This window comes from Aricia agestis, chromosome 7 (genome assembly GCF_905147365.1).
Source record: "Aricia agestis chromosome 7, ilAriAges1.1, whole genome shotgun sequence".
NCBI lineage: Eukaryota > Metazoa > Arthropoda > Insecta > Lepidoptera > Lycaenidae > Aricia > Aricia agestis.
The window spans coordinates 6,470,002-6,495,358 of NC_056412.1; the positions used below are offsets into that span (position 1 = coordinate 6,470,002).

Below are 25,357 nucleotides of genomic sequence, written 5' to 3' on the forward strand. Positions count from 1 at the left end.
TGTGTTACGGTCAATTGTTCGGAAACGATATTTCTACTAATACGACGATACGGAGGAAACGACGACGAATTTCGACGATATTTTACGGTACAACTTATAAAATGAACGTGACGATATCAATAAGATATTGGCAATTGCACGTTATAAATTTATGCATGTATTACTTATATTGTGTAATTGTCGTAATCTTTGGATGTAACTACTTGTTTCCGATAATTTCAGATAAACGAATTATTATGAGATACTTGAGAAGTACATAGAAGTTTCAAAGTATAACCTAAGTGGCATATGTCTGAAGCTCATTCTATGTAAGGTTTTGAAATAAAGTCTATTTATTTTGGGTCACAATATTGTAATTTGTAACGTCGCAAGACGTTGGGAATTGGGATGCACTTTTAATGCGCCATTCTTGGAACATACAGGCTACAGGCTACAACGCGGAACGCCTCGAGCAGCAAGGATGTCAATAATTAATGTATCTTTACTTATAGTAAGTAAGGTTAATTTTGTAACGGGTTATACAGTATGGTTATTTAAAAAAAATAAAAAAATCCGCCAAGTGCGAGTCGGACTCGCGCGCGAAGTGTTCCGTACCATTAGGTATAGAGCAAAATCATGCCAAAAATTGTGTTTTGTATGGGAGCCCCCTTAATTTTTTATTTTATTTTATTATTATTAAGTAAGTATATTATATTAAAGTACACATTTAACTAAAAAAAAGCCAAAAAATCACGTTTGTTGTATGGAAGCCCCCATTAAATATTAATTTTATTTTGATTTTAGTATTTGTTGTTATAGCGGCAACAGATATACATAATCTGTGAAAATTTCAACTCTCTAGTGATTACCGTTCTTGAGTTACAGCCTGGAGACAGACAGACAGACAGTACATTTATTTATTTTATTGTACACAAGAAAAACATAAACATACAATTAACATGGAAAGACGACACAAAGGAACTGCTTATTTCTAAAAGAAATCTCTTACAGCAGCCCTACGAAGAGATATAGTGTAAAAGATAGCAGATAGGACGTGCACAATCAATTTATTTGCGCTTAGAAAGGTTACGAATATCTTTTTCTATGAAATAAGGGGGCAAACGAGCAAACGGGTCACCTGATGGGAAGCAACTTCCGTCGCCCATGGACACTCGCAGCCTCAGAAGAGCTGCAGGTGCGTTGCCGGCCTTTTAAGAGGGAATAGGGTAATAAGGGAGGGTAGGGATAGGAAGGGAATAGGGGAGGGTAAGGAAGGGAATAGGGTAGGGGATTGGGCCTCCGGTAAACTCACTCACTCGGCGAAACACAGCGCAAGCGCTGTTTCACGCCGGTTTTCTGTGAGAACGTGGTATTTCTCCGGTCGAGCCGGCCCATTCGTGCCGAAGCATGGCTCTCCCACGTATTGTCTTGTCTAAACAGTACACCTTAGATTTACGCTCACAGTAGTAGTTTAACCCCTCCATCCCTCATACTGCTCACCCTTGGACGGCGGAGTAGCGAAGATAGAAGATCCCTCAACTTAAAATCAGGGACAAGAGCATTATAAAATAATAATAAAAAAAACATCCCCGTTTGAAAATATATTATTATATATATTTTAAAGATCTTATACACCATTTTGTCGGCATCATTAATATGTGCATTCGTGCCGAATTACAGCTTTGTAGGTGCTATAGTCTCTGAGAAAAACCGCGGACAGACAGACGGACGGATGGACGGACAGACGGACGGACGCATAGACGGAAAGACGGACAGACGGATGGACGGACGGACAGACCGAAACTATAATATAAGGGTTCCTCGTTGACTACGGAACCCTTAAAATAATCATGCTATAATGTAACGTGATGTTATCAGCATGAAATGTATGAGCGGTGATGTCACTTTTAACATGGCTTTACTCAAAAAGTACAACGAATCTTGATTGGTCATTAATGTACTTACATGGGTATACCTTCCTAAAAATATACAATCTACTCCTGTTGAGCCCATACATTTTTGCCCATCATCTATACCTACATATAAATAAAATTGGAGTGTCTGTTTGTAATATTAAAATAACCGTTTTTACTACATGCATATGAATATTTAGCCGGTACTTACACCAAAATAACAATTTTTAGATTTTTTGTCTGTCTGTATGTCTGTCTGTTTGTTCCGGCTAATCTCCGAAATGGCTGGACCGATTGATTTTGACGGGACTTTTATTGGCAGATAGCTGATGCAATAAAGAGTAACTTTGGCTACTTTTTAACCGACTTCCAAAAAGGAGGAGGACATATTTTTACTTTTTTATTTTTACCTATGTATTTTACATTTTGTTGACGCGGACGAAGTCGCGGGTAACAGCTAGTTATCTATATATTTCTTCACCATTTTATGTATATTATTATTATTTAATTCAATAATAATCAGATTCAATCAAAAAATTAATATTATTTTTGAAGATTATTAACCTAAACACACAATGTAAAAATACAAGTCAAAAAATTTCAGCTGGAGACCGTTAGATTGGAAAATTGAAAAAAAAAAACAATTATTTTTAAATTGTAGTGAAACATGTAGATAACTAAAATAATATAAAGAAAAAACTGTGTACAGGTTGTGACAAAACGTTCCGACACCTCTCAAGTTTTTTTTGTGATTTTTATGGGCAAGCGCTCCAGTGTCACGAGTTTCCACATACAAAAGTGAATAAATATCACAAATATTTGCTCTTTCAGCGCTACCACTTTTATAGTGAACTCTATACACGGGACTCATAACAGTAGGTATACACCCTAAAGTATTATCACTTAGTTTTGTATATTAAGTAGACCATCGGTACGTTACCGAACATTTCGTCATATAACATACACTTATCGTTTGCTGATAAAGAGCCAACAAACACTGCGAGTCAGTCGATCAGCTCGTGGCAGTTTCATTGCGAAATAAACCAAGATTATGTTACCCCAAAATATTCGATAACACGGCTCGCCAAAGTGAGATTTGCAGAACCCTAGGGTTCCGTGGTGTAATAGGGGTTTACATCGTTTTATATTTACCTAGATGATACAGCCCGCATCTATCGCAATTCGCACAGAATTTCGTTTGAGTGCAGAACTCTACATTTTTCCTCGCTCCGTTGAAAATCTACAGCGTGAACGAACACAATAATAATAGTACTAGATATAAGGACCATGAACCATGTAAGGCCACTCTAACGGGAAAATGCTTGTTATTCGTTTATTAACTAAATAAATAATTATGAAAACAAATTATCAAGTAATGCTCTGTTTTATAAGGTATCTTAAATTATAAATCTATTTTTAACCTAGCTTCAATAGCCATTTTGTAGTACTTAAGTAAATTTACTATTTATATTTTATTTATATACTTAAGTATTTTTTAGTGTTTAAATATTTAGTAGTAAAGTTTTGTGCAGGAACCTAGGTAATTACTAATTACTGTTTTAAGCTGAAAAATAACTCAAAAATGTTAAATATTTTCGTGTGAGAACATGATTTTGATATTACGTACACAGTATGAGAATTTCGATGGCACCCGGCCTCTTAAATCGAGACATAAGTGGTACTACTAATAGTATATTCTGTGGCATAAGTAGATTTTCTTTTATTAGTACCATAAATATATCCTTATATGACAATGCCTTGTAATAAAATGTGAGATAGATATAGGTTAGGTAATTAAAAACTAAAGTTTTTCAGGGTGCGGAAATTACAATAATGTAGCCTCGACATCAGCCTAAAGTCTACAAACAGTGAGCTCTCACTGCCACATGCGGCGCGATCGACTCGTCGCCGCGTTTGTGGCCTTAATTTTGATGGATCTAAGTGTGTAGTAGAAGGAATATGTCCTACTATGACAATAACTACAACTTTTTTAATAGTTGGCCTTCAAAGGAACGTGGCCTTCTATGGTGAATGGTCGTAACCTACACAAAATTGAAGGAGTCGCTGCAAGTGTCTTGCCGATGCATTTTGTTTCAGTCGTAGCGGGCTACAGCCAAACTACAGCCTACAACTAAAAGAAAATGTGTCAGTGGCCCGGAAGATGCCGGAAGTGCACCAACAACAAAAAATATTTTTGTATTGAGTAATATATAATATAAATAATTTGTGGATGCAATAATTCGATATCAGTTACGTTTTATCGTTTCATTAATCCGACTTATGATGCATAACAACGTTTAATATCACTCCGTTAATACTAATATCATAAAATAATAATTCTTCTCTCTTTTTATTATGTCACCTGAAACGGTTTCAAAAGCGCTCTAACTTTCTTCACTTTAAGTAATCAGTCGGACGAATGAACGAAACGTCATATTGTAACGACTGGTGGCGTCTGGCGAGTAATCATAGGCGCAGGAATTTTTTACATGCTCACTTGTGCTCACTCGACGCATGGCTCATCATTCTTGTCAGACATAAGGTGATTAGTCCGTCTGTACCATAAAGTTAATAGGTATGTAACCTAGCGGAATAGAGCAACAATCTCGAGCGGTCAAACGTAACCGAAATTGGTTTCATCTGTATGTAAAAATATGTTTACACTTACACAAGCATGATTGAACATGATTTCTATGAGATTAAATAGTCAACGTGCGGCACTTGCCGACTGGACGTCAAAAAAGAGTGCTGCTGTCATGTATCACACGTCTCTTTTTACCACGCAGTGTTACTGATAGTGACATCTCTCTTGCTCAGGCCTTTGTTTCTCTATTCCGCTAGGTATTTTAACTTTATGGTCTGCACTTTACATTGTCATGACTCATGAAGCTTCTGGTCGCCAGAGGTGGAAAGTACAATTTCAGTACAAATTAAAATTATTGATATATTTTTAAGGTGACGCCTTGATAATTTGGCTGCAGCGATATCGATTGGACATAGGTAATTATTGAAATAAATACTCCTTTAGTCTAATTAAATTATTAATCTAATTATTGCAAATTAAAATTAGAATACATTTTAAACATAATATTATTATTATTAATCAACTTACAGGTAATTTCAGATGCACAATTACTTCATCAATCTGATTAATTTCAGTACCTAATCTGATTAAAATTACTAATTACTTTTTGCCCAACTCTGCACGTGATAAACTGATTATTTCTACATTAATTACTTTTATTCAAAATCGGTTCAGCAGCTTAAACGCGAATTAATAAAGTTTATTGCGTGAAAACCGAACATTTTCCATGATAAAAATTATCCTATGTCCTTCTCCAAAACCTAACGTAATATCTACATGTACCTACTAAATATCGATATTATATGCCAAATGCATTTTTGTTGACTGCCGGTTCCCGCGAACCGTACATTTTCCGGGACAAAAAGTATCTAATGTCGTTTAAATTGATTCAAAGTATCCACAGTGCGGGGTCTACAACAAAATGTATGAACAGAGTGCGTTCCGGCGGGCATCCGAATTTTGAAACCAATCCGAACTGATCAGAAATTTCGGATAATGAGCGGCCGGGCTTAATAATAAAATTAAAATAAAATAAATAATTAAGAAGGATACAAAAAACACAATTTTTCCTACTTTCACTCTATCACAGTACGGAACCCTTAGTGCGCGAGTCCGACCCGCACTTGGTGAATTTTTTGTATATTTGATAGGTTAATAGTTATTTAAATAATAATTAACAGTAGTCTACTGACTACTTTTAAATTAAATGTGGATTGTTCTTTTTGTAGGACAATGATTACTACATTGTCCTACAAAAAGAACAATCCATATTTTAGGACCATCAAAACGAAATTTTAAATCCTTTCCATCTATGTTGGCTACCACTTTCAAGAATTTTTACAGAGGAAATTGTTTTTCGTCTTATCAAAATGAAGCTACTCACCAAAATTTTGCTTGATAGTAATTAAAAAAATTTTTTAGAAAAAAGATTTTATAGTCCGGGTTCCCTAGAGAACCCGGACTATAAAATCTTTTTTCTAAAAAATTAAATTACACCTAGAATCAAAAGAATACTGCAAGCTTTAACGCTTATCATCAGCTGTTATACGATATGCTCGTCGTGACATTTTAGTAAATAATCGGCCAAGTGCGAGTAGGACTCGCGCACGAAGGGATCCGTACCGTTATAGAGCGAAAATAGGGAAAAAAATGTGTTTCTTGTATGGGTATGTATTGCCCCTTAAATATTAACTTCACTTTGTTTTTAGTCATTGTTGTTATAGCGACACCAGAAATACATAATCTATGAAAATTTTAGAAGTCTATGTATAGCGGTTCTTGAGTTACAGCCTGGAGAGTGGAGACAGACAGACAGACGGACAGACATCGAAGTCTCATTAATAGGGTCCCGTTTTTACCCTTTGGGTACGGAACCATAAAAAACCATACTAAATAAAAAAATATACGGCAACTACGAAAAATGCCAGAAACGAAACGAATTATTGAGTAACGTTTCGTTACTCGGTACTAGATGGCGTACCCGTTACTTAGTACCGAATATAATATTATACGGTTTGTTACAGCTCTAATCCACATATAGGAGGTCGTTCAGTACTGCTATCAGCGCCACTATGGTGACTTTCAAACGTCATTGGGGGCGCTGATTCCGTTTCAAATAGGCACAAAAAGCAGGTGGATAGGTATCATTGGGTAAAGTCCAGCGTACAGTTCGACAAGGCTTTATTTGAACGTGGCGAGAAAAGGAACTAAGCGCCTCTATCATACAAAAACGTCATTTTTGACATGTGTTTGACAGTTCTCCTTTACCAACAGCACTCAATGTCACCCACGTTCAAATAAAGCCTTGTCGAACTGTACTTGTATAATTATGGAGGGTAGATGGAGGAGAACTATCTTATATCCAGGGGGATATTTGAAAAAGTGTCCAGCTGTACGCAGTAAATAACAGTTGAAAAATCCTCCAAGAGTGGTGCTAGCTGCAGCAAAGGGTATGGACTGAATGTAGCCGTTGGTGACAAAATATAAATATATACAGTGTGTTTGTGTAAACACCATTATCCTTGAAACTATCAAATGAGACCGTCAAAATGAACAACTTTTTCTATGAGAACAATGTTGGGAACACACTACACACTAAACAGTTTACACAAACACACTGTATTATTTAAATATTATTTCAATAATATATTTTGAAAAATATGACCTAAAATAGCTGAAATAAAAGCTGCTAAATGATTTAAAATTTACCCTGTTGTTACTGTAGCGCCACCCTAATTTAAGGCTGCGTTTCCACTGAAGCGGAGCGGAGCGGAGTGGAGCTAAGCGGTGCCCGAATTGCCCAATCGTGCTATTCCAGCGGAACGACAGCGAAGATTTCGATCATGGTGATTGGTCAATTCGGCATCGCTAAGCTCCGCACCGCTCCGCTCCGCTTCAGTGGAAACGCAGCCTAACGCATTTCAGCGGATACTTTTTTCCTTTTTTCCTCTATGCTTTTTACATACAGAGATAGTTCTCCTCCATCTACACTCCATAGTATAATGGAGGTCAGTGATGGAGTCACAACTCACAACTCACAGACAACAGCTAATATCAAATTTAAAAATTATAATGAAAAAAATATATTTTTTAACTAAGGTAAAATACGAGTCATTAGAATTTTTCAGTACAGGTACTGTCAAGTGTGACATAAATCAAAATATCTTAAACCTAAGCGATCATTGGCCTAAGTGATTAGGCCAGTACACTGGTAATAGTTTAGGAACACGCTGACATAATAAAAACTTGTCAAACATGTGTCAAACTGAAACTTGACAACTGAAAGAGTTTTGGCGGGCATGTCACTTTCAAACTTCTTCTACTTTTTATTGTTGGTGTGGTTTTTATTATTTTTTCCCAAATTGTGGTTTTTGGGTTTTTGATATTCGTTATTGGTAAAATATTAGCCATTAAATATCCGTTATCTTGCACAAGTGCAGGTAAGATGTTGTCAAAACCAAAATGTATAATTCCTGTGACGTTTGGTGTGAATATCGGTAAATAGGGCTATTTCTTCCGTGAATTTTAGCTAAAACATCGTTATAATAACTTTATTATCCTATTCATTGGAATATTATTGCGTTTTTTCAAGTTAAAATGTATCAAGTTTTACATTCTTTTGCCCAGTTTTGTAGCAATTATTGATGGTATTCCCTGGTATTACCGATAGTTGTCTACCCATACGCATACTATTTACTAAAATGGAAACTGTTTGACAATCAAATTAAAAATATAGGAAAATCCCTCATTGACAAGCCCAACTCCCTCCTAAAAGTAGAATACGGCCACAGCGACAGGCAAATGAGCTGCTCTGCATTGTGCTCCATATTTAAATATTGTTTGAGTATGCCGATTGGCTCGATTGAGAACAATCTGAAGTCTCTAAGGATTTGTTGACTCACGTTTTACCTGAACAATGTAATATACAGACATACAGATAAAGAAACAGACGGAGATCCTTTTACATCTATAATGGTAACTCCATTGCGTCAAAGTCCGTATCGAGTGGATTCCGTACATTTTCCCGGGACAAAAAGTACTATTTTTCCTTTCCCGGGGCTCAAAGTGTCTCCATACCAAATTTATGCAAAATCCGCTCAGGGGTTTGAGCGTGAAGAAGTAATTGACAGATAGACATACGAACAGACTTTCATACATATAAAGCTATAATATTAGTATTGACATGTTACAATAGTACTATGTAATATTGGTAAGAATTTTCATTTTTTGAAGTCAGTTTTTGTAAAATATTTAATTAAAATACCTTATTTTGCAATAAATAAAAAAATATATGTAAAAACAACAATTATTTATAATGTTTTCTACTACAACACCAATTTTAACCAAATTTCAATCAAACTTTGCTTGTCCAAATACTGGTTTTGGGTGTCCCAACAACTGTAATTCCGTTCCATGACTGTGATTTACCTACCATTCAGTTTTTACAAAAAAATCAATATAAACTGAAAAACCATCGCATTTTTATGTCTGCGTATCTTAACTCTTAAGCTAGACAATTAAATTATCTAGCTTAAGATACGCAACACAACACAAATATAATAACACAAATATAATATATTATAATATTTATGAACACAAATATAATATCTATTCCTATTTCATGTGAAGAATTTATTGTTTTACAGCTATTTCTGTAAAAAAAATCCTTAGCTGTCCAATGACTGGTAGTTTACGGTATCACACTATCGCCATCTATTACTGCTATAACGAAAACTGCCATAGAAAAGAGCCCATTGGAATTGTCCTCCGGGATTTCCACAAAAATAGATGAAGAAGAAGAGTTGTCATGTCACATAATGTCAAAACTCAAAGTCTCTAACGTCAAATTTAGTCCAATGTTGAATGTGAAAGAAGTAGAAATCCGTAGGTAAACTCGTGAGCAAATATTTTTGTAGTAATCTGTGCTCGTGAGATAATTTTGAGCTGAAATTATTGAACAGTTGTATACAAAAGTTGTGATAAGACAGTGTATGTGAGTTTGTGACAGTAAAAATTTTAAGTGAACATTCAAAATATACAAGTTTAACCTCTAAAAATACTCCTAAAAAGTGCCACAGTATAATTATTAATGTTAATGTTTATATTTTTATAATATTTTAACAAAAAATATATACATGACTCCTCGTAGAAAGTAAATTAACAGGAATACTTTTATGGAAAAGTGTCTTAAAACGGTAAGCTTTCGTTATTTTATACTTTTTGTAAGTTTTGGTTGTCTGACCAAGGACAGCTTACCTTGCTTTAATTGTTTTTTGTTATTTGTTTCAAAGTTCAGTAGGTAAGTATTTATTGCAATTATTATCAGTACCATTCACAACTTTTTAACCGTTTTGAATTTGGTTTCTTTTCACACACTAAAATATAATATGACAATAGCTATGAATAGTCAGGGTCAGTCAGTCAGTCAGCCCTAGAACAATTTTTTTTTACTACTATCAAGCAAATTTTTTGTGAGTAGCTTCATTTTAATAAGACAAACAATACTTTTATCTGTGAAAAATCTTGAAAGTGGTAGCTAACAGAGATAGAAAGGATTTCATACTTTGATTTGATGGTCCTAAAATATGGATTGTTCTATTTGTAGGATAATATTACTCTTAAATAATTATAAAACTATTAACCTATCAATATATAAAAAATCAGCTGGTTAGGGTTCCAATTTAGGGTTCTGTAATCAACAAAATCCTACAAATAGAACAATCCATATTTTAGGACCATCAAATCAAAGTATGAAATCCTTTCTATCTCTGTTAGCTACCACTTTCAAGATTTTTCGCAGATAAAAATGTTGTTTGTCTTATCAAAATGAAGCTACTCACAAAAAATTAGCTTGATAGTAATAAAATAAAATTTGTTAAAAAAAAAATGAAAAACAAAATAATTAATAACTAAACATAGTTATTAATTATTTTGTTTAGTTAGGCACCTTATAGATCAGAGCCAGGGTGGGGCAAGCGCCCCAGCTTGCCCCAGTGTGGCTACGCCCATGGGCAGGAGGGTGCCAGGTGGTGCACTTGCACCTCTTGGGAATCTCGGGATCATAAAAAATTATTGAAATTTTTTAATGCCATCTATTGGATTCTTTTTTTATTTGTAATGTTTCAGCACTAAATATATTCTGTTGACGTAAATAGACAGTCACTGTTGTTTGTAAACAGTAAAAAGTAAAGCAAAAAAAGAAATCTAGACGTGGGAGAGCCATGCTTCGGCACGAATGGGCCGGCTCGACCGGAGAAATACCACATTCTCACAGAAAACCAGCTTGAGACAGCGCTTGCGCTGTGTTTCGCCGAGTTTCGTGTTTAGTGAGTTTACCGGAGGCCCAATCCCCTACTCTATTCCCTTCCCTACCCTTCCCTATTCCCTTCCCTTCCCGTCCCTACCCTCCCCTATTACCCTATTCCCTCTTAAAAGGCTGGCAACGCACCTGCAGCTCTTCTGATGTTGCGATTGTCCATGGGCGACGGAAGTTGCTTTCCATCAGGTGACCCGTTTGCTCGTTTGACCCCTTATTTCATTAAAAAAAAAAAACTGCACCCCTTGGAAATTATTTCTGAATGCGCCCATGAGTGTGCATGTATTCAGGTTGTAGCTCGCGGAACACAATTTTTGACAGTGCAGGTACTCTTTCTTAGTTTTTATTATTCGTAGCTTGTGTAAGTTCAAGTACAACAAAGTACAGAAAATGTTTTGTAACTTGATCATGAAACATCCTCTTCCTTTTTTTATTAATATATTATGTTAATAAAGGATGATTAATAGCTTTAATAATGATTAATAACCAAAGCGTATCAGTAGCGCCTGTACATCAACTTGGCTACGGCTAGGCGACGCCTCGCTTACGGCTCTGGGAAAGGGAAAGGGGCAAGGGTGGACGAAGAAACGTAAGCTTGAGTACGGAGAGATGTAAGCATGGGGACGACGAGCGATAAGCGAGTGGACGACGAGCCGTCCACGCGTCGCATCCCGGTTCGGAGCCTGTTCCGAGGCGAGACGAGACGTTATGATTCTGCTTAGGCAGTTTCATACAAACAATATTGAACGGCTCTAGGTGATACGGTGACGCGGGGCTAAAATGGTTGCTTTGAAGAATCATGATATGAATCATAATATGATTCATTTTTCTAAAATCGTAAAATGCAACTCTACTTGCAATTCATTTCTGTATTTTTGTACCAGTGATTTGATATTTGTCAGTTTGACAGTTTTGACAATTCATTTGCTGAATTGATTGAGAGGAATTGCTAAATGTGACTATTTTAGCCCCGCAGATCCCTCTCCGAGTTGATATGTGTGCTGTGACCTTGTTGTTAATAGGGATAAAAATAATATTATATCCAGCATAGGTGGTCCATAGGCGTACCCAGGATTTCAGCTAGCCATACCTGTTGCTTATTCTGGTATTATGTTGAAATACAAAATCATGAAAATTTATTTTAAGTCAGAAATTTACTGACTGAAAAAATTTTTTTTTCAGCACATTATTTTGCGCAGAGTAGGTAACACATTTTTTAATTCCTACTTGCTAGGAAAATTGACGTTTATTTTATCCCCCCCCCACACAATAGACCCCATTTATTATCACTTAATTTTGTTACACCAAGGATTAAAGTACAGTAAACATTATAATTTAACAATTAAACATTCATTGAAGTAAATTATTTTAATTTGAACAAAACTGCAGAACAGCCCTGACCTCTATTAGGTAGTTTAAAAGGAAACATTTATTAAGGTAGTTAAGCTTATTGTTAGTTTTGTTAAATTACTCATTAATTTTATGTTCGTTGACATAAAACTTACAATTTTTATGTGCTTTAAAATATGAAGTATGGAATTAGTTAATATTATAGTTATTTTTTATTAAAGTTATCTTTAGAGTTAATAAATCAATTTTACTTTATTTAAATAAACTTATGTACATTGTTCAAATCATGCAGTAAAACATATATATATATATATATATATATATATATATATATATATATATATATATATATATATATATATATATATATATATATATATATATATATAAATTATATCTACTTTAAGAGTAAATAGGTGACACAGCAACCTTGGCGAATGATGTGTTGTAATAATCTGTTGACACAATTTATAATATACATACTTGTGACTTACATCTGATTTATTTTGTTGCATTTTATATAATTTATACATAATAATATATAAACAGCCTGTAGGGGTAATAAAATTTTATTACCCTTACAGGATGTTTTAACTTGGCTGGTGCCTTTTTGTTGCAGTCCGTGTAGCAAAATACACTCTGAATAATAATATTATTATGAATGTAAAACATAATACCTTAGTTTGACATTACATGATTTATTTATTTATTTGTTTTGCATTTAATTATTACTAGAGATCGCCCAATGGTCGAAATTTGACCTTAGCTTCAACGACATTAGGACTACTAACTATATTTTGTAAAAAAATATTCACTTTATCATTTTATTTCAACTCTTGTCTCTGGGACTCAGCTGATCTCAGACTGACCGTGTAAGCATTGTCTAATAGTATCTAAGATTCAATAAAAGAACAATACTTAATCCATTTTCAATTTGTCAACTTGTTGTCAACAGACTTCAACCATAAATAAAAGAGTATAATTCGTATGTATAGGATTGTCACTCAAAAATCTGTCATTTTTCCTAGTAGTAGTGTCGTAGTGTGTGTAACGTTTTATTTGTTAAAAAATATATATGATAAAAGCATGATTTTAAAATAATATTAGCTCGATGCACTCCTTCACCATATAAACTATAACTGTGCGAAATTTCATGCACCTACGTTTCCCCATTTTTCGTAAAAAGGGTTACAAAGTTTTTCTCTCACGTATTAATATATAGATGATTGAACCAATACCACACCTTCCAAGTTTCAAGTAATTACTAAACGGTATAATAATTAGCGGCGAGCATTTTAGTGTCATATGATTTTAAAATCTTCATTCAGATTGGTCCTTAGTACTTCCTTTAACTTTTAATGGCTGTAACTATTTTGTAATCATGACATAATTATGTATAAGTATTAAGTACTATATACAGCCGCGCCGTCCCTACTTATATAGCCAGTTGGCAGTTAGCATCTTGGTGAATTTTTGAATCAAACAATTACTAATGTTCCGCCTAGGTCTAATGACGTTACAGTAACTTACCTTTTTTCGCGTTGGGGGAATGCGTACACATCCCCGGGGCCTGGGGAGGACCACTGAGGTATGTGGGACACCCCGGGGCGGACGTAAGATCTAACGTTGTACCTAACTACATTTTTTGCTTCCTTTGACCGTTGCGTTGTGTAGTTAAGATTAAGAAATTTAAAAAACCGCCGACAAACAACTTAAAAAAGTAATGAAATAATATTTACTGCCTTTAAGTTCAAATATTTCCCAACTTGTGTAAAGTAATATTTTAGCCCATAATTGTTGTCACGGTGTGTCGGGGGACCGCCAAGTAAACTACAACCTACAACCGCCAAGTCACTGATTATTTCGATTCGGATTTCGGTTCGCTGTGACAGATCCTTGAACTATAATGATTAGTGAAATCAAAAATCTACATTAGCTGTCCCCCGACACACCTTGACAACAATTATGGACTAAAATATTACTTTACACAAGTTGGGAAATATTTGAACTTAAAGGCAGTAAATATTATTTCATTACTTTTTAAAGTTGTTTGTCGGGGGTTTTTTAAATTTCGTACTTTTTAAACTTGTGTTGGTTATAGTGCAGAATAATTCCTTTCAACAGAATCATATTATTCTCATGATTACCATCTATCAATGTCCTTTTCGATGAGGCCGTTAATATGAGCCTAAACATGAAACCTCAACTTTGGGTTCATACGAAGCTTGGTTCCTATAGAATCCAGGTGATGCTGCAGCAGCAGCATGTAAATATTTACAGTCTATCTACTTCTTACTGGTTGTCGCAATTAAAATGTGCCCAAACACGAAACCTTTGCTCTAAGTTGGCGAGGAGTTGGATATCCTATTGATTACCAGGTGCTGCTGCAGCACCAGGTCAAATTTCATTAATATGTTTATACGTATATTGTATATTCACAAATTTCACGAACTAGTATGAAATACAAAACCCATCAAACGACTACAAGTTGCTAACGGCTTTTCATGAACCAGATAAACCCTGATTGCCCAGCACTGAGCAGGCTGATGATGATGAATTATAGCTAAGAACACTCTCGATCATGTCAGCTTTCAAACAAAAAAAACTAGATCAAAATCGGTCCACCCGTTTCGATGCTACGATGCCACGGACAGATATACACACAGATAAACAGACAGACAGACACGTCAAACTTATAACACCCCTCTTTTTTGTCGGGGGTTAAAAATATTTTTTTGCAATATACTTAAGTCAGTCTCATTTATTTTAATAATCGCGTTGTAAAATCGAGAAAGGTATTCATTCCGCAAAGTTTGTACGGGAAATGAAGGCTGAAAATGTTATATTAAAAGAAGGAAAATTCTGCGAAAAAATTGGCTATTTCATCTAGATGTTTATTGCTTTTAAAGCATTTGTAGGGTTCTGTACGTAAAAGGAAAAAAATATGTATGTACTATATTGTAGTTTGCTATGCGTCTGGCCGTCTGTCGCTGCTAGGTAATGTTTCTTGTGCTAGTCATGATTTAAAAGCCGTTATATTTACCTAGCTACGAGTAGCTAGAATGTTCACAGGTGACGTTTATTATGTTACATAGCTGTTGCCGCTGTAAAAAAAAAAAAGCAAACGGTAAAAAGTTCAAGTGCTGCCACTTACTTTCGTACGGAACCTTTTAAGCGAAATTCTCGCTCTTGGCCACTAAATGGATACTTCGTGTATTTTGTCATCGGTCATGCTTTGTTACGAGGGGAGCGCTTTATTTGGAGTTGGGACACTGATAGCCTTTATTGATATCTAATAGATAATACGCGTCTATCACGCGCTGGGCACGCGGTTAGTATTTGGTATGTTATTGAGTAAGGTTCAAGCTGAGTTCATATGACGCATCCAATAGATTGCTAGCTAGGGTTACCAAGTGGAAAACGCGAGGTAATAATATTATGTCCGGTTTTTGAGAATTGTTGACTTATGAGTCTAACGACCGACAGTATATGTATATTAAGTCTATGCTTACGACTATCAGTGCTGAACAGCTTTTGACTACTGTCAAAATCAATTTCAATCGTCAGATAGCTTTTACCTAAAGAATAAATATACGACACTTTGACATTTTTTCCATATAAAATCTGTCAATGCGCCAAATTCATTCCATTGGGACGTATGTTAAATTCTGAGATTCTCAAGATACTTCTCAAATCTCAATCTACGTGTTATCTTAATATTCTCTATTGTAGAGTTTTAAAAAACCTCGAAAGTTTGACTTCATTGATTACCATTTACCTCTTATATTAACCATTTTGAATATAATATAAACAGATTAATTGTATTACAATTTCATAGGCACTGTAGTCTGTACCTCGTTTCTTAAATAATAAATAAGAAGAATTCATAGGCCATACGTCTATTGATATTGCTAGCTATAAGTACTTAAATACTAATTTATAAATAATTAGTAAGTACTACAAAAGCTTTGTCAATCTCTTTTTATTACCGTGAAAATTACGCGGAATAGTTTGATAACATAATATTAATTATTTAATCACACATTCCGGTTTTTATTATTGTTTTCAGTTAGAAAAATTCTTTAGTCATACATACAAAAATTTGTATATTTCAACGAACATGATATTAATAATCAGGGCGAGATACTTTTTATCCCAAAAAATGTACTGTTCCCGCGCGATAAACGAAATTTGGCGCAACGGAGTTGCGGGCGTCGACGCCAGTCTTTAAGAGCCGGGACACAAAAACACGGCACGACGACGTACGGCGTCGTATGGTGCCGTACGGCGCCGTGTCGGACGCGCGTCGTAAAAAACCACGGCACGGCGCCGTAAGGCGTCGTACGACGTCGAGCCGTAGAAATTCAAGATGAGTATTACCGTACGGCGCCGTGCCGTGGTTTTTTACGACGCGCGTCCGACACGGCGCCGTAGGGCGCCGTACGACGCCGTACGACGTCGTGCCGTGTTTTTGTGTCCCGGCCCTTAGACGCCCGTAATATTCACCCAACATAATAAATATATTATATATTTTACTAGCGAGCCGCCCCTGCGTCCCACGGGTATAAAATATATAGCAACTGAAAAAATGATTAAAATCGATAGCCTATGATCCTTCACGTGGTCTACTTCTTATCTGTGCCAAATAACATAAAAATTAAAAATTGCTCCAGTAGTTCGCGCACTTTCAAATAATTTCCCCGTTTTTTTTCCACATTCTCCTATTAGTCTTAGCGTGATAAAATATAGCCTACTATAGCCTTCCTCAATAAATTGGCTAATATAACACTGAAAGAATTTTTAAAATCGGACTAGTAGTTCCTGAGATTAGCGCGTTCAAGTTAGCCCTTTTAAATATTTTTCCCCGTTTTTTTCATATTTTCCTCTATTTCTTCGCTCCTATTAGTCTTAACTTAACTTTTTCGATAAATGGGCTATCTAACACTGAAAGAATCATGAAAATCTGTTGCGTAGTTTTAAAGATTAAAGGGAACAAAAGGACATGAGGGAAAAAAAGCGACTTTGTTTTATATTATACGTATTACTTATACGAGGGCTGCTATTTATGTATCCGGAACTGGCCACTTACAAGAACAATATTTAAAAAGTAATTACAACATTTGAAAAAAGAACTCTTTGGTTGAAGAATACATTTTGTTTCATGTGACTGTCAATTATTTTTCCATTGTGGCGTCATTTTGAAAATTGCGTGTCTTCATTTGCCATGGATTTAACGCGTGAACATTTTCGTGCAATGATTTACTACGATTTTTGGCGTGGGCTAAATCAACAACAGTGCTTTATTCAACTCACCGCAACTTTTGGAGATGAAGCACCATCAAAAACCACTGTTTATCACTGGTACAGTGAGTTTAATCGTGGGCGGTCTATGCTCACGGATGAAAATAAAGAAGGTCGCCCAAAAACAGCTGTTGTCCCACAAAATATAGATGCTGTGCGGGAACTAATAATGCGTGATCGTCATGTTACATATCGCGAGATAGAGGCGTCCTTAGGCATAAGTATGACGAGCATACATAAGATATTACACGAACATTTGGCTGTAAAAAAAATATGTTCGCGTTGGATTCCGCACAACTTGACAATCGATCAAAAACGGGCTCGTGTCGATTGGTGCAAAAAAATGATAAAAAAATACAACCGTGGTACGTCAAAAGCCGTTTATAATATCTACACAGGTGATGAATCTTGGATCTATGCATATGACCCCGAAACTAAACAACAGTCAACGGTGTGGGTGTTCCAAGATGAGCCGAAACCAACAAAAGTTACTCGTGCAAAAAGTACTTTGAAGCAAATGGTCGCCTGTTTTTTTGGAATTAATGGACATGTGGCTACAGTGCCATTAGAGAATCGTAAAACGGTTAATTCTGAATGGTATACGACCATTTGTTTACCAGAAGTCTTTGAAGAAATAAGAAAGGACAACCGACAACGCAGAATCATATTACATCACGACAATGCTAGCTGTCACACCTCAGCTGAAACAACTCAGTTTTTGGAGGGTCAAAAGATCGAATTGACTGGTCATCCGCCGTACAGCCCTGATTTGGCACCTAACCATTTCTTTTTATTTCCATACGCGAAGAACAAATTACGTGGTCAACGTTTTTCGAGCCGCGAAGAGGCTGTTGATGCGTTCAAAATGCACGTTTTGGAGATACCTCAATCAGAATGGAAAAAGTGCTATGAAAATTGGTTCCAGCGTATGCAAAAGTGTGTCGATCATCGCGGCGAATATTTTGAAAAGCAATAAAACCATATTAAATGATATATGTTTGTTTCTTTTTTTAATTCCGGATACATAAATAGCAGCCCTCGTATCTATACTTTATTAATATTATAATTGGGAAGAGTTTGTTTGTTTGTTTGTTTGTTTGAACGCGCTAATCTGAGAAACTACTGGTCCGATTTCAAAAATTCTTTCAGAGTTAAATAGCCCATTTATCGAGGAAGGCTATAGGCTATATTTTATCACGCTAATACTAATATAAGCGAAGAAATAGAGGAAAGTGTGGAAAAAACGGGGGGAAATTATTTGAAAGGGCTTATTTGAGCGCGCTAATCTCAGGAACTACTGGTTTGATTTGAAAAATTATTTCAGTGTTAGATAGCCTATTTATCGAGGAAGGCTATAGGCTATATTTTATCGCGCTAAGACTAATAGGAGCGAAGAAATAGAGAAAAGTGTGGAAAAAACGGGAAAAAATATTTGAAATGGCTTATTTGAACGCGCTCATCTCAGGAACTACTGGTCCGATTTGAAAAATTCTTTCAGTGTTAGATAGCTCATTTATAGAGAAAGGCTATAGGCTATATTTTATCACGTTAAGACTAATAGGAGTGAAGAAATAGAGGAAAATGTGGAAAAAATGGGGCAAATTATTTGAAAGGGCTTATCTCACGAACTACTGGAGCAATTTTTCTGTCATTTGGCACAGATAATAAGTAGACCACGTGAAGGATCATAGGCTATTTTTCGTGGACTAATTTGTCTGTGAAATATCTAATTTACGCGGGAGAAGCTGCGCTTAACGTTATATTTCGCGTGGTCACGACATCACGCGTAAACGGCTGGAGTCATTTTGCTGAAATTTGGTATAAAGATACTTTGAGTACCGAAAAAAACATAGGATACATTTTGTCCCGGAAAAATGTACGGTTACTGCACAATATACTTTTATGATTTGATTATGATTTATAACTATTCAATCTATTTTGATGGAATTTGGTATGGAGATACTTTGAGTCTCGGGAAAAGACAAGGAATAGTAATTTTGTCCCGGAAAATGTATGGTTCCCGCACAATAAACTTTTATGATTATCGCTTAAACTATTCAATCTATTTTGATGAAATTTGGCATGGAGATTGGAGATACTAATGTGAATCTGGGACAAGAAATGTTTTTTGTCCCGGAAAAATGTGAGGTTCCCACACAATATACTTTTCTGATTTGCGCGTAAACGACTCAATGTCGTCGTGATGTACGGGAACAACAGTATAAACTAAAGTCCACGCGGACGAAGTCGTGGGCAACAGCTAGTATATTATATATATATATAGATATTGAGTTAAAATTATAGATTCGAGGTACAGAATATGATGCAGATGATTATAATATCAAACATGATAGCACTTAGTATATCAAATAATGCAAAATGCTAATGTATAGATCAATACGTCTGAATGAAGTGCGCTGTCGCGTTTCGATGCCTAAAATTATAGTAAACAACTCATCTTTATTCATGTCATTACTAAAAGGGGACAGTGAGGCATTTAGACAACACGTGAGGTCATGGTTGGAATCTACGGCTATCTTGTCTTGTCCTATCGTACCCTATAACAGGTATTATTAAGAGGGCTACTGACCCAAAAAATCAAACATCGTCCTTCTCTCTTCAAGTCTTCACACTCACGCCCGTCTTTCATATGAAAAAGGTGAAAAAGGACGACGCGGAATCATCGCCAAGTTAGTTTCACTTGAATAAAAGACGAACTATAATGATTATGAAAAAAGTATTTTGTGCAAATTTAGGTTTTATCAATGACTTTTGAGATGTTAAAAAATATTAAAGAAATAGCCTAGTAAAAACGAATGATTCTGGTTGGAAAGGTCGAAAGCAGAAATTTTGACTACGGAACTTTGTATGGACTAGTTAGGAGTTAAACATACTAAAAGTCCTGAGGTGAGCCGGAGGGGAGATGAAGAAATAAGGACCAATTTTTTGGTTTTTTGCCTAATGATCGAAAACGGTGCTTCGTACGTAATTTTATTGTACTACATAGTAAAAGCTAATAAAATTCTCTATAACTATGTCCTTTACACTTTGTATCTATCTCCAATCGTTACCTACCTATGAGCTTCTAAAAATGGTCTTCAAATATACACATCAATACGACCTTAAGATATTTGTATTTTCTTAAATATCAAATTTTTTTGAAGACAGTAAATAGATGAATGATAGCTTATTTTATGGTCTTTTATAAAACATAAAAAACTTTTCCGGATTTTCTTGTCTCTAAGAAAAAATCATTGAATTTTTAATGGCCATAGAAAAAGTTGTATGGCAACAAATCTTTACTTCGTTTTATAAAACTGAAAATTGTAATGAGAAAAAATCTTTAACATTTTTAAATTATTTAAAAAAGCAACCGTCCGGATTTTCCAGATTTCCCTCTCCCCTCCGGCTCACCTCGGAGGGGTCAGGACTTTTAGTATTAAACATACTCTCTCCTAATCAACTCCTAACTAGTCTAAACAAAGTTCTGAAGTCAAAATTTCTGCTTTCGACTTTTCCAAGCACACCACCTTTTTGAGCATTCATTTACTAGGGTAAAAAAAGACAGCAAACTTCGAAGATCCAAGCAAAAATGTGTCTAAAACAAGTTTTTTTGTAAAAAAGAAACTATGGAGCATTTTTTCAGTAATCGTGTTTTCGTTTTGAGCATTTTATCTTCATGAACTGAAGTTACTTGTGTAGAAAAATCAATTTTCTAGACCTTACAGATTTTGAGATCTAGGTTTAAGTATGTGGTCAAGTTAGGGTCTTTTTTTTTAATATATAATTTCCTGCTGCTATTTAATTGCAGCAACATTGTATCTTTTTCAAATCCTTGTTACTTTGAATTCCAAATTTGTCTCCGTGCCCTTTTTTTTTTAATTTTTTTTTCTTTACACCCTCGACCCATTCTCCTTAGCTATAACTCTATATACTTCTTCAGCGTATTCCATGAATCGTCTTCTCTTTTTATCGTTGTCTAGGATCGTTCTAATAGTTTCTTCTTTTATTTCAATACCAACTCTTTGCTCACAGTCGAAGCGTTTCTGACTAAATCTTTGACATTCAGTAAGTATGTGGGTAATTGTTTGCGGAGCAAAAAGGATTATCAGTTATTTTAAATCTATGCAGATAGCTCTTTATACCACCATGGCCTGTATAAATTTGAGTTCTTACGTTGGAGGTGGCGTCTGACCGTAGAATCTTGTATGCTCTAGTGAGGATTGGGAATATCGATATTGTGTACTTTCCCGTGTCAGATTGAGTATATCTTGCCTGCTAAGTCTCTATGGTTGCGGCTCTGATGGAGTTTCTTGCGTAAGATATTGGAAAACTGTCATATATAGGAATCAGTTCATTGCTTAGGGCTCCTTCCTTGGCAAGTTCATCTGCACGTTCATTCCCTAGTATACTGTTGTGTGCCTTGACCCAGTAAAATCTTATATGCTGGTTGCATCGCTTTATTTCCTTGATATTTTCGTGTATTTTATATACTATGGGGTGTTCCGTCTTTGAGTTGGATATTTCTTCTAGGGATGATCTAGAGTCGCTGTAGATTGAGCTGTTTAGGTCATTTTCATGTATAATAATTTCAGTGGCCTTAAAGATTGCTAGCAATTCAGCTTGATATACAGAGCAGTAGTGGGTCAGTTTAAAATTATTTCCGCTAATTTCGACACCGTTTTTCCAGCGTGAAATTCCGCAGCCAACCCCTCCATTTAGCTTGCTGCCGTTTGTGTAATAGTTAAAGCTCTCTATATCTTCCCTTATTTCTTCTTGAGAAGTGATCAAGCTAAACCGGATGTTTACTGTTTCAGCCGGATGTGGTAGCGTGAAGGAGCTTATTTTTCCTTCTATCTTTTGGCTGTTTAGTAAATCTAGAGTTTTACCTCTTTTTATCTCGTACTGATGCGCGTGTTCTTTAATTCGCAGATCTAGCGGTATAATTCCAGCCAAAACAACAGACGCAGTTATTGAGGTTGTTCTGTGAGCTCTGCAGATTTTTATAGCAAACATCCGAGTGAGTGTGTTAAGTCGAGATATTGCATACTTCTTTGCCACTACAGGTGCCCACACGCTACTAGCATAGGGGCGATTCCATTATCGCCGGTGCAACATTTTGACGCACTTAAAGCGTCCTACTGACAAAATAAAACACATTTATTAATAAATTATCTTTTGAAGGGATACATTTTAACTAGTTCAATCATAAATTGTAAATGAAAACTAAAATTAAATCTAAGAAAAGCCACAAAACATGTTTGAAGTGCTATCGCGGGTGCAACCAAATTAGTCCTCTATTAAGAACTCGGACGAGTTCATTTGAGAATACTGCTAATTGTGGAACTTTTAGTAATTTATTAACCCATATTTCAAAAGTGTATAAGACAAAGAAATGATTTAACTAGATACAATTAATTTAATTAATTAGTACTAGGAATTATTAACAATTTTCACGATCGCGGGTGCAACATCAGAATATCGCGGGCGCAACGAGTCTAAAGAAATTGAATTTATTCATAAGTCTGCGGCTAATTTCTACATTATTAGTAAATTGTAATAATACTATTTAAAATTTTATTATTTTTTAATTATCAGTCATTTATCGATCTGAGAAAAGAAATCATCTAAATCACTAAAAACAGTTAAATAATGTAAATCATAAATAAAAATGGATTTTAAATTTTGTTAGTCTCGCTAAATCTCGAGAACGGCTGAACCGAATGGCTAATTTTAGACTTGAAAAAAAAAACACGTTTTGCTAACTTGTACTGTACTAATACCACCTAATACTAGTATAGACGACAAAACTTTTATGAACTAGTGTTTTTTATCTACAGTAATTGCAAGGCCGTGTCTATCGCCTAACGCCTTACATTATCTGTGGCACATTAGAGCGCTGAGTGCATCGCTAAGCTCTTTTTACTCCGCTTAGAAAGGTAATGTAACGGAAAACTAGAACGACACTTTACTGTTGTACGATTAAACTTATTTACCATTGTTTAAGAGACTGAGAACATACTTATCTATTAAAAAATTCTCGTTATTCTATTAGTTTCCAAACTAACACCGCGACACGGTTTTATTCTTATTTTGAGATTTTAAAAGGAGTACCTAGTACGTTCGAAAGATCTATTATCTATCACATATTATATTATACTAGCTATTGACCGAGCTTTGCTCGGTAGTCTGTATTGGATAAAACACGAATAAAATGACATTTTCTAAAAATGATTCTTAGCTAGATCGATTTATCGCCCCCAAAACCCCCATATACTAAATTTCATGAAAATCATTGGAGCCGATTCCGAGATTCCAAATATATTGATATAAGAAGAATTGCTCGTTTAAAGATATAAGATAGTATACAAAACGTTTGCCGGTATTAGCCATTAGTGATTAGGTGATTAAGGTCCAACATAGTACATGTAACAGTAAAGTATCTTTAGGGTTCCGTAGCCAAATGGCAAAAAACGGAACCCTTATAGATTCGTCATGTCTGTCTGTCCGTCCGTATTTATTGAAGAATTGTTTATTGAGTGTTTAGTCTTGTTGGAGCAATATAGTAATCAAAAAACCATTGCGTATTAACCTAACCTAACCTTTAAAAGCTAATTTAAATAAAACATACAATACAATACTTACAATAATAATTATTGTATCTATGTATACAGATTATATTCTGCATCATTTCCACCACGCTACAGATAGCTGAATCACCAAAATGGAAAACAACAAGAGTTAACATTTGTTTTGAAATAGAAACTTAGAAATACCTACTAACGAATTTAAAACAAACACTCAAAAAATATACATTTTATACTTTATAGTTTATACGGCATGCATACTTAGTAGCTACTGCTTGCTGCGCTTTGAGAAAAAAAATCGGCCAACTGCGAGTTGGACTCGCGTACGAAGGGACTCCGAATTCCGAGCCATTAAAGAGCAAAAATAGGCAAAAATTGTGTTGTTTGTATGGGAGCCCCCCTTAATTATTTAATTTATTTTATTATTAATTTTCAGTGTTAATACAACTGAGTATTTTGTGAATATTTCAAGTGCCTACCTACCTATTGCCATTATTGATAAAGAGCAAAAAAGGCCAAAAAATCTCGTTTGTTGTACGGGAGCCCCCTTTAAATATTAATTTTATTTTGTTTTTAGTATTTGTTGTTATAGCAGCGGCAGAAATACACAATCTGCGAAAATTTCAGAAAGCTAGCTATAGCGGTTATTGCGATAGAGCCTGGAGACCGACAGACGTACAGACAACGAAGTCTTAGTACCTAATTATAGTGTCCCGTTTTTACCTTTTGGCACTCGTGGCACTCGGGGACTGCCGCGGTAAAGCTATTGCATAGCATTTTTGTCAACTCAATATGGGATAATTATAATTATTTATTTGTAATGCAGTATTTTTTTGTTACACTTTACCAATTATTACCATGCTCAAAACTGTAGCTTTACCGAGTTACACTTTTTGATCATTTTAAGTGGTTCGCGGCTCGATACGCGGGTGAAACCGTACGGTGCAAATAGTATATTGTAAATTATTATTATCGTGCTTATCAACCATCTTCCTGACATCACGTCGCGTTGGGTCAATGTCCGTCTTACTCGCTGCTGCAGAGAGTTTTTGTTCAAGTAATTGCCACAAAAAACGCCAAAAAAACTCGCCTCGCTCCTTTCATGATTGTTCGTGATCGTGATTATAATATAATGGCATTCACGCATCATATTACACAATAATGTAATTATAAATATCTGTCTGCCCATCAGTTCGCTGCAATGGTGCTTTTATTTGTGGTTATTGATTATTATTGAAGTAGCACAGCGGATAGCGTGTACATTAGTCTAAAGTTGTTCCCAAAGTGGATTACTTAGAACTTTGGGATTTCCATTACATTGGTCCCA

At 35.3% G+C, this 25,357-nt stretch overlaps 2 protein-coding genes across 2 annotated transcripts in view; one reads left to right on the plus strand and one right to left on the minus strand.

Annotated features, from left to right (window-relative positions):
• Positions 1-9,396: 9,396 nt before the first annotated feature.
• Positions 9,397-25,357, plus strand: part of LOC121729171 — a 40,775-nt gene continuing 24,814 nt past the window's right edge. The window contains exon 1 of the mRNA XM_042117601.1: positions 9,397-9,671. The gene's annotated coding sequence lies outside the window, so the exon portion shown is untranslated. The remainder of the gene's footprint in view (positions 9,672-25,357) is intronic.
• LOC121729040 lies at positions 21,722-22,459 on the minus strand. The gene has a single exon (XM_042117428.1). The coding sequence runs from the start codon at positions 22,457-22,459 to the stop codon at positions 21,722-21,724; it is 738 nt and encodes a 245-aa protein (XP_041973362.1).